The sequence below is a fragment of the Perissodus microlepis genome, chromosome 18, assembly GCF_051167445.1.
Source record: "Perissodus microlepis isolate ML-2025 ecotype Zambia chromosome 18, ASM5116744v1, whole genome shotgun sequence".
NCBI lineage: Eukaryota > Metazoa > Chordata > Actinopteri > Cichliformes > Cichlidae > Perissodus > Perissodus microlepis.
Genome location: NC_140478.1, coordinates 22,560,376 through 22,573,916, shown reverse-complemented (window position 1 = coordinate 22,573,916; position 13,541 = coordinate 22,560,376). Strand labels below are relative to the sequence as shown.

Below are 13,541 nucleotides of genomic sequence, written 5' to 3'. Positions count from 1 at the left end.
TTTGGTGGAAGAGGAAATTCACATCATGGATGTGAAGCCATCAGATCTGCAGGAGCTGTGTGATGCTGTCATGTCAGCATGGACCAAAACCTGTAATGAATATTTTGAGACGTCGAAGACTTCAGGCAGCTCTGAACAAAAAAGGGAATCCAACCCTGTACTATCAAAGTGTAGCTAATAAAGTGTCCGGTGAGTGTATTTTTAGTGTGCATTATGAGGGTGTAGTACTGTCTTTGACCAGCAGAGGCAGGCGTGGCGCTGTGCCTTTAAGTACGCTCAGAGAGCGGGGGTTGTAGCGCTGTCTGACAAACGGTGACGTCACCTCCCTGGTCACGCGCCGTTCTGTAACGTGCCAGCTTGTACTCTTTGACAGCAGCGCTTCCGTTTTTAAAATACACCCTCGGTATTGTCTAAATATTCCCGAGCCGTGGTGAATTAGTAACGACATGTGCGCGTTCGCGTGTTTGTGACACAGTAAGGCTTCACTTTGTTAAGTTTCACTGCCGGTCGGACCCGTTAGCCGGTTAGCCGGTTAGCCATTGCTAGGTAACGGTAGCTGTCAACAGATCAGCGGCTCCAAAGCCGTTAGTCACGGCAGGTACTGAAGTGTTTGTGTGTCTATGTGTGTCTATATGTGTGTCTGTTAGTTTAATTTCTGCGAGCGCAATGTGTTATAAACGGACGGTTATCTCAGCCGAACTGGGCCCAAGGCCACTGCTGGAAAATAAGGGCTGAACAGAAAGTTGTACAGCTGTGTTTTCTTGACGTATATTTCACCGGTTAGGATGGAGAAGTCCATATGATTGAAATGATCAGTCATTATTTTTCTAATTAACCTGCAGTTGAACAGAGACTATTTATCAGTCAAGTAAAAATATTTTATTTGTGATTTGTTAGGATCATTTAGAGGTTTCAACCTCTCAGGTTGAAGGATTAGCTGCTCACTAAATACATACATACATATACTGGTTTACTTTATCGGGCACATTTAAAAACAATTACGTTGTGGGACTCTTGAGCTTTTATAATTTATCATCATTATTATTATTATTTGGCCTTTAAATGTCTGTCTGTCTGGTATAGGCGTTGCTGTATAGGGTAGAGAATGGCACTAACAATAAGACAGGAGGCAGAGCTGAAGGTGTGAGGATTTTCATTGGGACTGACCAGGATGGACAGGATAAAAAAAAGAGTACATCAGAGGGATGGCTTAGGTTAAGTGGTTTAGAGACAAAGAGATGAGGCTGAGATGGTTTGGACATGTGCAGAAGAGTGATAGTGGATATACTGGCCAAATGATGTTGAATGTGGAGCTGAACAGCGGAAGACCTCAGAGAAGATTCTGAGGACAGAGAAGGAAGACATAGAAAGGGCTGATGTGACAGAGGAGGATGCTAGGGACAGGGTGAGATGGAGGCTGATTATCTGCTGTGGTGACCTCTAAAGGGAGCAGCTGAAAGAAGAAGTCTGGTATAGGCAAAGCTTCCTGTGGTCTATTCAACATGTCACAATCCTAGGACATGAAATATATAATTTTATAAAACAATAAAAAGCAGCAAATCCTCCTCTTTGAGAAGCTGGAACCAAGTAATAAATAACGTAACAAAGCATTGGGTGATTTTTATTTCAAATAGTCAGGCTTTGTCATTGTTTCCTTTTTTTTTGGGGCGGGGGGGCTCTTAAGTATTTCAGTAATGAGTGCCTCGACTCAATGAGTGCCTCCCACCTGAGTGCCTCAGTCAGATTTCTTTGTTTATAAACCTTTAATATATTTAACAAAGCTGTGCAAAATTTTACCTTCGTGCTATGAATAGCTTAAGAATTACAATTGAAGTGCACAGGTATTTGGTGGACATTGGGAATTACTATATTTGAAAAAGTATTTAAACTTAGGAGATCATGACTAGAAGATGAGCATGTATTGAAATGTTGGTAAAAAGTTGACATTCCTTATGATATAATATGAGGACTCAAAAATGCCTGAAAAATTAATGTAATTTAAAATGTACTCCAAGATCCTGTGACTTGGAAGATTTTCATAGCATGAGGGTAAAACTTTGAATGGCTTATTGTACCAAAACCAGTCACCTGATTCCTGTGTTGTCAGATGTGAACTTTACTCAAGTTTGACTGATTTTATAAGAAATCATCCAAACCCAGTATTTATGTTCCTTGATTGCAGGATGGAAAATTCAGAGACCAATCCTCCATTGAGGCCCCTGGCAGTGCCGGACAGAGCCATGTTGCGACCCTCCGCCCCACTCGGTCAGATGTCAGAGTCACCCAGGGCCTCTAAGCACAGGGAGCACTCGTCCAAGTCACCAAGGAAACGACGGGATGGGAAGAGGTCGCAGCGACGGGGGGGCGATCATGAACAGCTGCTGTGGGAGATCGAGCGCCGGAGGTTGCCAGGCCAACACGAGCACTTGGAGCCCTGCAGTTCAGCAAGCGACACAGCGGAAAGTTCTCCTAAGAGGTTTGCACTGCAGGTTGCCAGCTGGTCCTTCGTGCCACTGGCACAGCTCTGCTGCTTGGGACGTGAGGTGATGTTCTCTTGACTCCACTGTCTTTCCTTCTCACAGAAGAGCCCACTTTCTACATGGACCGTATCCAGCCACTCACTTCGGACCCAAAGCCTGCATTCTTCCCAACCCAACTTCAGTCATGTAAGCATGAGGGTGCTGAATGAGTCGGACTTTGTGTTTGTTAGGACATTGACACAGATGAGTTTGTGTAACTGAATGAGATAAGATAAATTTAGAATGCTGTGATTGGATATTACCTGAGATGGGAAGGCTTACAAAGTGGGCTACAGATAGTGATCGTCACCTGATCGTAAAGAGTTTCTTTGGCCTTGATTTGTGAACACGCATACAGACAGATTTACCTGCACAATGCCTGTTATCCGCCACACAAAGAAGAAGGGAGATAAAAGGTAAAGGGACGAGGAAAAGAGCATTTTATATATTCTTGTGTTTGGAATTTGACCCCAGCCTGTACAGACATGACCTCAAGGTGTCATCACAGTTAATGAATGACTCGGCTCCTGGAGAATATTGAATCATGTTTATTTAATTGAGAAGACATGGTATCAGTCGGATTTACTGACCTAAACTATCAGTACAATGTGGTAAGGTTACGTTAAACTCATTTAAATATATTATATGTGATCATTTCTTCTTTTTTTGTGTGTGTTTTATAACCTGCCGCGGAGAGACGGCGTTTGTAGTTTTAGGTGTTTGTTTATTCACTTGTTTCTCTATGTCTGTGTCCGTGTCCCAGGCACATCCAAGACCCGGCCAGCCAGAGGCTCACCTGGAACAAACCTCCAGTGAATGTGCTTGTCATCAGGAAAATCAGAGATGAGAGCCTGGCTGAACCTTTCAAAGAGCTCTGCAGGTTTCTAGTAGAGGTACAGGACCCAGCGTTTATAGTGTTGTATAGTCGATAATGTACTGCACTCCCATTTTCCACAACAATAAAATTATTGACACCGATTATGTTATTACTGTGTCTGCTGTTAAGAGTATGTTAGTCAGGCAGCGATCAGACAGTTTTCAAAGTACATGTGTCAGCGAGATAAAAGCTTCGATGCTAGGCTGCTGAGTTAGAGCATCCCCAAAATGGCAGGTGTTTTGTGGCAGTTTGAGTTAAGGGTCTACAGGTGACCTGGGGCAAAAAGGACAAAGGCACCCAAAGCTTACTGATGTTTGTGGTCAGGGAAAGCTTGCCTGCATGGTCCAGCCCTACATAAGAGCTGCTAAAGAACAAATTAATACTGACGGATCACACAGGGTGGCACAGACTGCTCTGAGTGCCACGAAAGAAGGTGGCCTGGTCTGATTAAATTATCTTTTATATCCAGTGGACACTACCATGTGTCTGTCAGACTGTGTTTGTTTGTTTTTCTTTCAGAGAAGACAGACTTTTTTTTAACAACAAGTATCTCCAAAATTGGGCAACATACATAAATTAATAACAAAAAATAGGCCAGAACAAAAGTAGAGTTTGGGCTGAGCCGTCTCTTTAAAAGTGATTTCACTTCAGTTTTGTCTGTTGGCGGGTTGTAAACTTCACCCATGTACCTACTGAGAAACATGGCAAAGAACCGAGTGTACACTGACACACTTGTAGACCTTAAGAGCAACAAATAATCATAAAGAAGAATGCAGGAAAGAGTCCAGACATGTAAGTTATAGTCTGGTTTCAAGCAGTTACAACACCTTGTGACCAGATGTTTGTTTAAAAAAAACAAAAAAAACAAGCTGTACTTTGTGAAACCAGACGGTCGGTGTTGGACAGTGAATCCACATATTTGCATTCCATACAGATGCTATCACTAAGCTAGCTACATGTGTTTGGCACATGTTTAACGTTATTTTGAAAGGCTTACACTTAAGAGATGTCTGTGTGTGTTTTGGCTGCTGTTGTGCATTTTTGTGTCAGGAGAAGCAGATGATGGTGTACGTGGAGCGCAGGGTCGCAGATGACGCCACGCTGTCGAAGGACGAGGCGTTCGGCTCCATCCGTAATCAGCTCTGCACCTTCAGAGAAGGTGAGACCCAAAGCAACACAAAACTTGACCATTAGAAGACCAGATATTTGTGTTTAGTAAAAGGTGCAATCTTTTGATGTTTATTCTTCAGTAAAAGTGTAAAAATGGCAAAGATGAAGTGTTAAATTATTGATTATGTTACCCTAAGCGCTATTCTATTTCTACTCTTAAGATGACCACATCAGCAATGCAAAGAACTTGCTGAACTTAAAGTTTTCCTTTCAGAATGATTACGAAAATAAGTCTAGGCGATCTGTGATACATCCACTAATGTGCCTGACATATTTAAAATTATTTACATTCATTTTTCATTATTTCCTGTGTTTCTGTTTAAAAAAGAAAGGGTACTGGAGATGTATTAAAAAACAAAACACGTATAACAATGTGTTATTTCTATTGCATTTCTTCTTCTTTTTATAGTATAACTAAATGATCTTTATTTATAAAGTCATCCTTCAAACTAAGATAAAGAGCAGCTTTGCTAAATTTTCTTTCCTGATCTGTTTTTTGTTGGGTTTATTAAATTATTGTTTCCATTAACTACATTAGCTACAGCCGAAGTAGTGTTGTCAGTGTTGGGTTTTTCTGTTTATTTGTGCTTTGCATCTTTTCGTTCCCATAGCTCTTTAGTCTCATTGTCCCTACTTCATGTAGGTTTTTATCTGAAAGACCTGCCCAGGGTGTACCCCACCTCTTGCCCTGTGACAGCTATGATAGGCTCCAGTGCTTGGATCTTATATTATAGTACTTATAGATATTATAGATGTGTCGTTGTTTGTTAAATAAGCGTGTTCAGTTTGAAGAGTTGCTATCAGAGAGAGGATGTTGCATGTTTGAACCACTGCTCTGCTTTCCTAGTTAATGTTGTGTTGGATCAGTACCTCACTACATATGGTGGCTGTTTCCTTGTCATTCATGTTATTGGATGCTCCCATGCAGCATTTTTTCCAATGTGTTTTTCTATTAAAAACACTTAAACTGCCATTAATGAAATATTCTGACAATCTGTGTTGTGACTGATATAAAGTAGTGCAAAAAGTGAAACTTTAATAAGGGATCCTGAGTATTGAGTAAATATGATGAAAGATGTTGGCAGTGTCTGATGAGGGGGAAATCTTTTAATGGCTCGTGCTTGAAGTAACATTGTTGTATTTTTTTTAAGCACTTACTTTGTGTGACGTCAGGTTACGATGATATATCCGACTGCATCGATCTCATCATTTGTCTGGGTGGCGACGGGACTTTGCTTTACGCCTCTTCGCTCTTCCAGGTATTGTGATTTTATTTTATTTTTTTAAATGTCAGAAAACCTTATTGACGTTAGCCAAGACCTTTGTAGCGGTGACATAAAAGAAAAAAAAGCGAGTTTTACATTTTCCACTGTTTCTATTTTAATGTAGCGTTTTTAACCCTGGTGAGTAATTTATGACTGTTGCTCCTTCATGTTACAGACTCAGAATAGCAAAATGAATCACATCAAAGACACACTGTGTTTTAGAAGTTGCCGTGTGTGTAATATTATAACAGATGTTCATTTTGCATTGTAATTGCATTATAACCATAACAAATCTTTCAGATTCCTTCTCTTCTAAATTAATGTTTGTTTAAAATATAAAAAGAAATGCTTGGACTTGAATATTTAATTACAGTTTTTCTGTTGATGAGCTTTTCAAAGTATAGGTTGGATCATTTCTATTGTTCTGAGTTGGTTTTAATTTTTACATAATGGCGTGCCTTCTCTTTTCCACAGGGAAGTGTCCCTCCAGTCATGGCATTCCACCTTGGCTCTCTGGGCTTTCTGACACCGTTCAAGTTTGAGTCATACAAGACTGAAGTAGCCAAAGTGTTTGAAGGTAAACTGCAGCTCTTTCTGGATAATAATAGTTTCATTGGAAACTTTTTATCTGATCGGCAATTTTTGGGGGACTTTCAGGCAACGCAGCAATCACTCTGCGCAGTCGTCTGAAGGTGAAGGTGGTGAAGGACATGCTTCAGAGAACAGGAGAGCAGCCGTACAGCGGAGGGCCACAGCAACAGCCGGAGCACAATGGACTCCTTCCTCATGGACACACCAACACCGATGCTGGCAAGGTCACCCTGCAGCTACAGGTTTGTTAAAATGGTCAGTGAGAATATCAGCTGCTGGACTGTTTACGCCCCAAAAATAAGCTTGTTGGCTTTTGTGTTCTTGTTTAGAAGCTGAGGTGGATTGTACGTCATTCTGATGATCAGATTAATGGTTGGACAATTCTCAAGATAAACATAAATGTAGATTACAGGCTGGAACTTTTTCATGATTTGGAAGAACAATTTTAGGAATTTAGTAGGTGGATAGAATGAGCTTTTCTGTTCTTATGAAGCACTCAGTTCCTACACCACAGGTCACATTTACCCATTCACAGTCAACCCTTCTGGGGTTTCTGGTGTGAAGAAAGTGTGCAGCTCTCAGGCAACAGATGAAACTCTTGTGAAGACGCATGGCTGATGCAAACTTTTATTCACGCGGTTATCAGTGCCACTAAATGATAAATTAGAATATTATAATGAGGGCAAGGGTTACAAACCTTCATTGAACGACCTAACAGTTTGATGTCAAAGAGAGTGAAAAAACAGTGTCAGGGCAGGAGAGAAGCATCTGTTAATTAGCTGATTGCTTCGTTGCGTCCCTCAGCTGTTTGTGTACTTTGGAGACAGATGCGCTGAGTTTTCAGTTTACTTTTTCACAGTCATGGCTCCTTTGAATTTATCAGGGTGTCTGTGAGTCTCAAAATGTCTTAAATATACAATTACCAGTAAAAGGCCCTTAAATGTATTTCCAGTATGCTGTTTACACACTTTTATCACTCAGTGTGACTGCATCTTTAATGCTGTGCTTGATAGTTTGACTAACCTTTTCAGGCAGGTTTTACCTGTGTAAAAGGCTGATAAAATACTTTATCTAACTGAACACACACTTAAAAGAAATCTTAAAACACAAAAACCACCTAAGGTTTTTGTGGGAAACCCTGAAGATGATGATGATGATAGGGTTACCAGCCAATCAGCCTGCAAAAAAACAACAGTATGTTGAAGGATTTCAAAATTAGGACTTCTGAAAATGTGAGACTATGTATGAAAATGAATTCTTAAACAGTACTTTTGTTAAACCTTTTAAGTTAAAACTGAAAGTCTACATTCCAGTCACAACCTGATTATTTGATTTAAAATCCAGTTAACTCTCTAAAAGCCTTAGGTTTAACTTTTGTACCTGAGATCATTGAGATGCCAAGGAAAGCACCACAACCATGTTTCTGTTTCCCTGTGGGTCTCTAAAATGCAGTCCTTTTTAAATCTATCATATGATTAATCTCTCTGATGTCCTTTAGATTCAGCAGCTGGGACCTCTTAGTTCCCAGTTAAGTTCCTGTGGTTCCTTAGTTCCTGTAAATATTTGGGCTCATGGGACTGCAGTTTGGCCTCCTTGTTAATTCCCGATCACACTCCTGCACGGCATTAAGATGATGGAACCTGACTGTGTGTGTATGTGTGTGTAGTCTAGGGCTCAGTGAGGGATCAGCAGCTTGGTTGCCATGGTAACAGTCATAATAAAGCTGCTCGGGAGAGAAATTCGGATGTTATGAATGTTTGTTGAGCCAGTTTCCAAGGATACTGTGGCGTCAACAGTGGAGTCGGTGCCGAATGGATATTTAATGATTCCTGACGTTCTCGGTTTGACACACTGTGTAACTAACAAACACGACACACACACACACACACACACACACACACACACACACACACACACACACACACATAGCCTCTCTCTCTAAGCACAGCCCTCTCCTTAGTCCTCTCACCCCCCTGGAGTTTTTAGGCTCATCGATAAAAGACAGTGACGGATTGTTCTGATCCCTGAGCTTCAGTTTGACCTCACATTACATCATGTCTGCTTGCGCCCAGCAGGATGTTTGCATTGTGGTCAGCTGACGTCAGTATATCTGCCAGACATCACAGCACGGCGCTGCAGCAGGCTGTGAGACTCACTGAAGTGTGGAACATGATTTGTTTGCAGTCAGTCTGCTTGTACTTTCTTTCTTTCTGTAATGTACTAGTTTATTGTTTTATGGAGTACACTGAGCAGATTTAAGGCTGTCTTCAGGGAACACATGGATATGTTATTCTGTGTTTTACTGCTCAATGGGTGTGGAGTTTCTCTACAATTTACATGACAACCAGTTTGTTTATTAGACCTTCATCTCCAACCAGAGGTTTCCTTTTCATTAGATTTGCTTGTTTGAATGTTTAGTGGAAAAAACAACCAGATATTTTGCCGAAATTTTAGTGCCAACTTCAAAGGACAAACTGATTTAATTTTGTTGTAAATAGCACCACCATGTGGATATTAACAGCATGACACACTGGCAAGTTCATACAATATTTTCTGCTGTCTTATTGAGTCCATACAGTTTAGTTTCCTTGATCTGTAAAATCACAACCATTCCTACAGTTTTATTTTTGAACTGTGTTTTAGTGATCCTGAGCTAAAGACATTTATTTGCTTTTTCATTTTACTGCACTAAATTCACATTTATAGATTACTGCTCATATTAAGTATGTGTCATTTGGCCAAAAGATGGCACTGCAGTTGCTTATTTTGGGTCTTCAGTATTCGGAGAGAGGATTTATATCCTTTATAAGAACATGGCAGAGTTCCCTAGGCCTTCTGATCGGGTGTGTGTGTGTGTGTGTGCAGGTGTTGAATGAGGTGGTGGTGGATCGAGGACCCTCCTCCTACCTGTCCAACGTGGACTTGTACCTTGACGGACGACTCATCACCTCAGTGCAGGGAGACGGTGGGTCTGTGCTTCTTCCAGAGCACTGATTTGGTTTCTACTAGAGCTGAAACAAAGTGTTTGTGTACAAATAAACTCAAAGTCAAAGGCAAATGTGTTAAACTGCCTCCATCTCTCTCTGTTCTCCAGGTTTGATCGTGTCCACACCTACAGGCAGCACGGCGTACGCGGCTGCAGCAGGAGCTTCTATGATCCATCCCAATGTCCCCGCCATCATGGTCACTCCCATTTGCCCCCACTCGCTCTCTTTCAGGCCCATTGTGGTTCCTGCTGGGGTGGAGCTCATGGTAAGGAGGAGGTTGGAAACATCTTTATTGTGTTTTGTATATATTAAATGTTCTCTCAGTGCTGACTGTGCACGGAAGGAAAAAACAAAATCATATTTAAATGTTGCCAAACAACAATTATGAATCTAACATAATCTATAGAAGTCCATATTGCTAGAAATCCAGCATCTTTTTTTCCCCCCCACACAACAGTGCGCTTTCACACCACACTAATAGCCCAAACTCACTCACTGTGTTCACCTTGAGCCAAAATAATGCGAATAGAGCCATCAACACGATCTGCCAACACAGTATAAATGATGCAGCTGCCATGAGATCATCCACTGGTTAGTGAAGTCCCGTTTTGAAGCCTCTATTTTAGTGTTTTCACCATTGCTACCTTGGCTTAAAATAAACAAAACCAAAAGATGAACAGAGGAATGGGCGCATCTGACTGTGCAGCTGTTCGCACATACGCTAATGACATGTCAGTCACAAGTCACTAGCCAATGAGCGTACTACAGATAATCCTCCTCTCTGAAACATGGTATCACCAAGATTTACAAAATAGACCTTTGGGCAAGATGATGAACCCCAAGTTGCTCTCTGATCCGACCAGAGAGTGAGTGTGTGAATCTTAGATAGGAAAAAAAAGTGCTTCTATGAATGGGGGAATGAGGCATGGTTTATAAAACAAGTACAGTAGAAAAAAGCTATGAAAGAACCAGTCCATGTACCATTTAGTGGCCGCCCCCCAACCCAGCTCAGACTGTGTCTTATGGGCACAACAAATGTGCGTGTCTAACCTTACTGCACAAGAAGATCTGTTCCAAACGTGTACCACCATTCTACACAACTTAATTAGTTCTGATTGGATTTCGTCTCAACAGAGTATCTTCAGGTCATTCATAAAAGTGTCGGTACATTTCATCATAGCTTTTGTCCTCGTGCATTAGTTTTTATTTAGATATTGTTTTGTTTTTGTCAGAAAAAAAGGCCATTAATGAAAACTGTGAAATGTATTGGTCAGTGACATTAACTCTGGTCTGGAGGCATCTACAAACAAACACCAGGTAGCCTAACATGCAAGTCTCTGGACTGTTACGGAAAACCCACAATCCTCCGGGTACCAGGTCAGGCGGTTCGAACGAGGAAGCTTCTTGCTGTGAGGCTGGTGGTCTGTCCATCACTTTATTACAGGCTTAAATATCTTAATTAAATTTTCACCCCACCGTTGTGGAATAACTCCAGTAACCCTCTTACTTATACCAGCTCTAACAAGGGTTTGAATGAGAAATATTGGATATATTTCATGAAATTGTTTCTGTCAGCCGCTCTGAATTATAGTCACTTTGTTTTATCTGGTAACAACAGCAGTTTTTGCATTGGTGCTTTGGTTCATGGCCAGATGCTCACAAAATGAGTGACGTGCCCTTTGTTCTCATCCGTAAGTTTGTCAGTGCTGGTTAGAAAATGTTTTAAAAGTAAAATGGAGCTGCTCGCCTGGCTGATGTTGTTTTAACTCTAACACTGACAGTCTGTCCTCGCCTTCCCTGAAACAGATCACGTTGTCCCCTGATGCCAGGAACACTGCCTGGGTGTCGTTTGATGGCAGGAAGAGGCAGGAGATCCAGCACGGAGACTGGTAAGCACAAGTGTCAACGTCTGTAACAGATTCACTACAAATACTTTTTTCCTCAGTTTTAAGATGATTCTTCCGTCTGTTCTTCTACCCACAGTATTAAGATCACGACCTCCTGTTACCCGGTGCCGTCGATCTGTTGTCACGACCTGGTGTATGACTGGTTTGAAAGTCTGGCTCAGTGTTTGCACTGGAACGTACGCAAGAGGCAGGCCCGACTCGCAGACACCTCTGACTCGTCAGACACAGAAAACTGACTGGTATGTTTGGGGTTCAAAGACATTCAGCTGAAGCTCTCTGCAGCAGCCCGGAGAGAACGAAGGGATCAGGTCTGTTCAGAGACGAACTGAGGAATCGTCTGCAACCAAATCAGCGTCAAATCAGCGGTGCACAGTGATCATTTGCACCCCAAGTCATCAACGCATTACAGTCCAGTGAATACACACTGTAGTTTATGTGTAGCTTCCAGAAAGAAAGCATGTTTCATCTGGAAAAAAAAAGATCTTAACAATTGCATGATGATGACCACCCAAAGCTCGTCATGAGTACTAAACAATCATCAATGATAAGTGTAAGAGTGCTAGATGATAGCGACATAAACATAGAGATACACTGAAAGCTGAAATGAAGCAAGCATACTCTTTGTACTCAACCTTTAAATGTAAATTTGTAAATACAAGAATCTAGGATTAATTTATTTAATGTCATATTTATATAATATCTGAATATTTTCAGGACAGGAGTTTGAAGCAAGTTTAAGAAAACAGTCGACTTAAAATGAAATTTCTATCACGGAGTAAGCCAAAGACGACTGTATGTGATTGTTTTCTACTTTATGAACGTCTTGTGGAGTTCACGGCCTACTTTCTGTTCTCACCGTAAAACACTTCATGTTTCAGCTGCCTTACAAACTTCTCAGCCTGAGTTATAATGTAAGTCAGATTGCTGTGTCGCCGTCGTTATCGACAGACTGTGAAATGATTAAAAGATGTAGCAGGAGCCAAACTTAAAAATAAAGAAAAAACTGTTTTTCTTCTTTCATCTTTGTGTGAACCCAAACTCTCCCTTCATCAAATCAGTTTTTTTTTTTTTTTTTTTTAGCTCTCATGAGAAAACTAGCAGTTCTAGTTAGCCAGTAAAAATCATTCAATAAGCACATTTTCTACAATTACGTGTCATTCACTCCTGTTCCTCTGGACTGATGTTAACACTGCTGCTGTTTTTAGATGTAAGTCGCACAGTGAGCCAGGTATTTGAAATTAATTGTCAGGAAGTGGGTGAAAGCGCAGGTAAGCAAATTAATGGAAGCATGTCTCACCCCAACCAGTCGCAGCAGATGGCCCCGCCCCTCCCTGAGCCTGGTTCTGCCGGAGGTTTCTTCCTGTTAAAAGGGAGTTTTTCCTTTTCCACTGTCACCAAAGTGCTTGCTCATAGGGGGTCATATGATTGTTGCGTTTTTCTCTGTATCTATGAAGTTTGTTGTGATTTGGCGCTATATAAATAAACTTGAATTGAATTGAATGTTTGTGGCACTGAAATAGAAATTTCAGTTTATCTTAAAATTTTGACTTGTTCAGTAGGTAAGTTCAAATTTGGTATACCTCAAAATTTCAACTTTGTTCTGCCTGACTTTTTTTTTTTTTTTTTAATTCAAAGGCAGAAACAAGCTTTCATACAAATCTGATGATTGGGTGAAGATTTGGTGTGGTGTGGCCAAAAACACCTTGTATTTTTTTAATGTGCTAGAGCGTGCTGGCACGTACAATCAGATTAGGTCCTTTCAGTTCTCTCTTAGAAGATTCATGGCAGGACCGAAGAAGTTTGAACCTCGGGAATGCAGTCCCTCTTTGGGTTTGGAAATTCTGGAATCTGTGAAAAAAGCCATTCTGTCCCTGATTTGTAGTGCTTACTCGCTCCAATGATACTTGACACAAAGGTCAGGTAGTTTGAGGGACAAGTTGAGTTGGAGTCACACATTTAAACGAGTGGCCAGAGCAGGACATAAGGAAATAATCCCACAAAAATTCCCCACTGCCCTATAATCTGTCCAGAAGTCAAAAGATCTTGAAGAGGAGAAGAGACGGGCTAAACTGAAACCTTTTAGATTAATCAGTGCCTTTGCTACATGTATTACAAATATTTGTGGGGGACGAAATGTGAGGCGTTAATTCTAGTTTTTAAAAAAAAAAATTAATTTGTTTTTGGTGGTCACAGATCTAATATTAGAAACAAAATCACAGTGCTCA

General features: G+C 41.0%; 1 protein-coding gene across 1 annotated transcript; it reads left to right on the top strand.

The window, feature by feature from the left end:
* The first annotated feature begins 312 nt into the window (after positions 1 to 312).
* Positions 313 to 12,334, top strand: nadkb (NAD kinase b). Its single transcript, XM_084912052.1, has 12 exons — positions 313 to 598; positions 2,183 to 2,476; positions 2,583 to 2,666; positions 3,283 to 3,412; positions 4,447 to 4,555; positions 5,740 to 5,825; positions 6,306 to 6,408; positions 6,489 to 6,664; positions 9,288 to 9,387; positions 9,517 to 9,674; positions 11,216 to 11,298; positions 11,393 to 12,334. Exons 2-12 carry the CDS (start codon positions 2,184 to 2,186, stop codon positions 11,550 to 11,552), a joined length of 1,482 nt encoding a protein of 493 aa, XP_084768178.1. The 5' UTR covers positions 313 to 598; position 2,183; the 3' UTR covers positions 11,553 to 12,334.
* Positions 12,335 to 13,541: the final 1,207 nt, after the last annotated feature.

Coding starts and splice junctions, on each gene's coding strand:
- nadkb (XM_084912052.1), top strand. CDS start 2,184: ATGGAAAATTCAGAGACCAATCCTCCATTGAGGCCCCTGGCAGTGCCG. Junction 3,413..4,446: donor TCTGCAGGTTTCTAGTAGAG/GTACAGGACCCA, acceptor TTTTTGTGTCAG/GAGAAGCAGATGATGGTGTA. Junction 6,409..6,488: donor AGTAGCCAAAGTGTTTGAAG/GTAAACTGCAGC, acceptor GGGGACTTTCAG/GCAACGCAGCAATCACTCTG.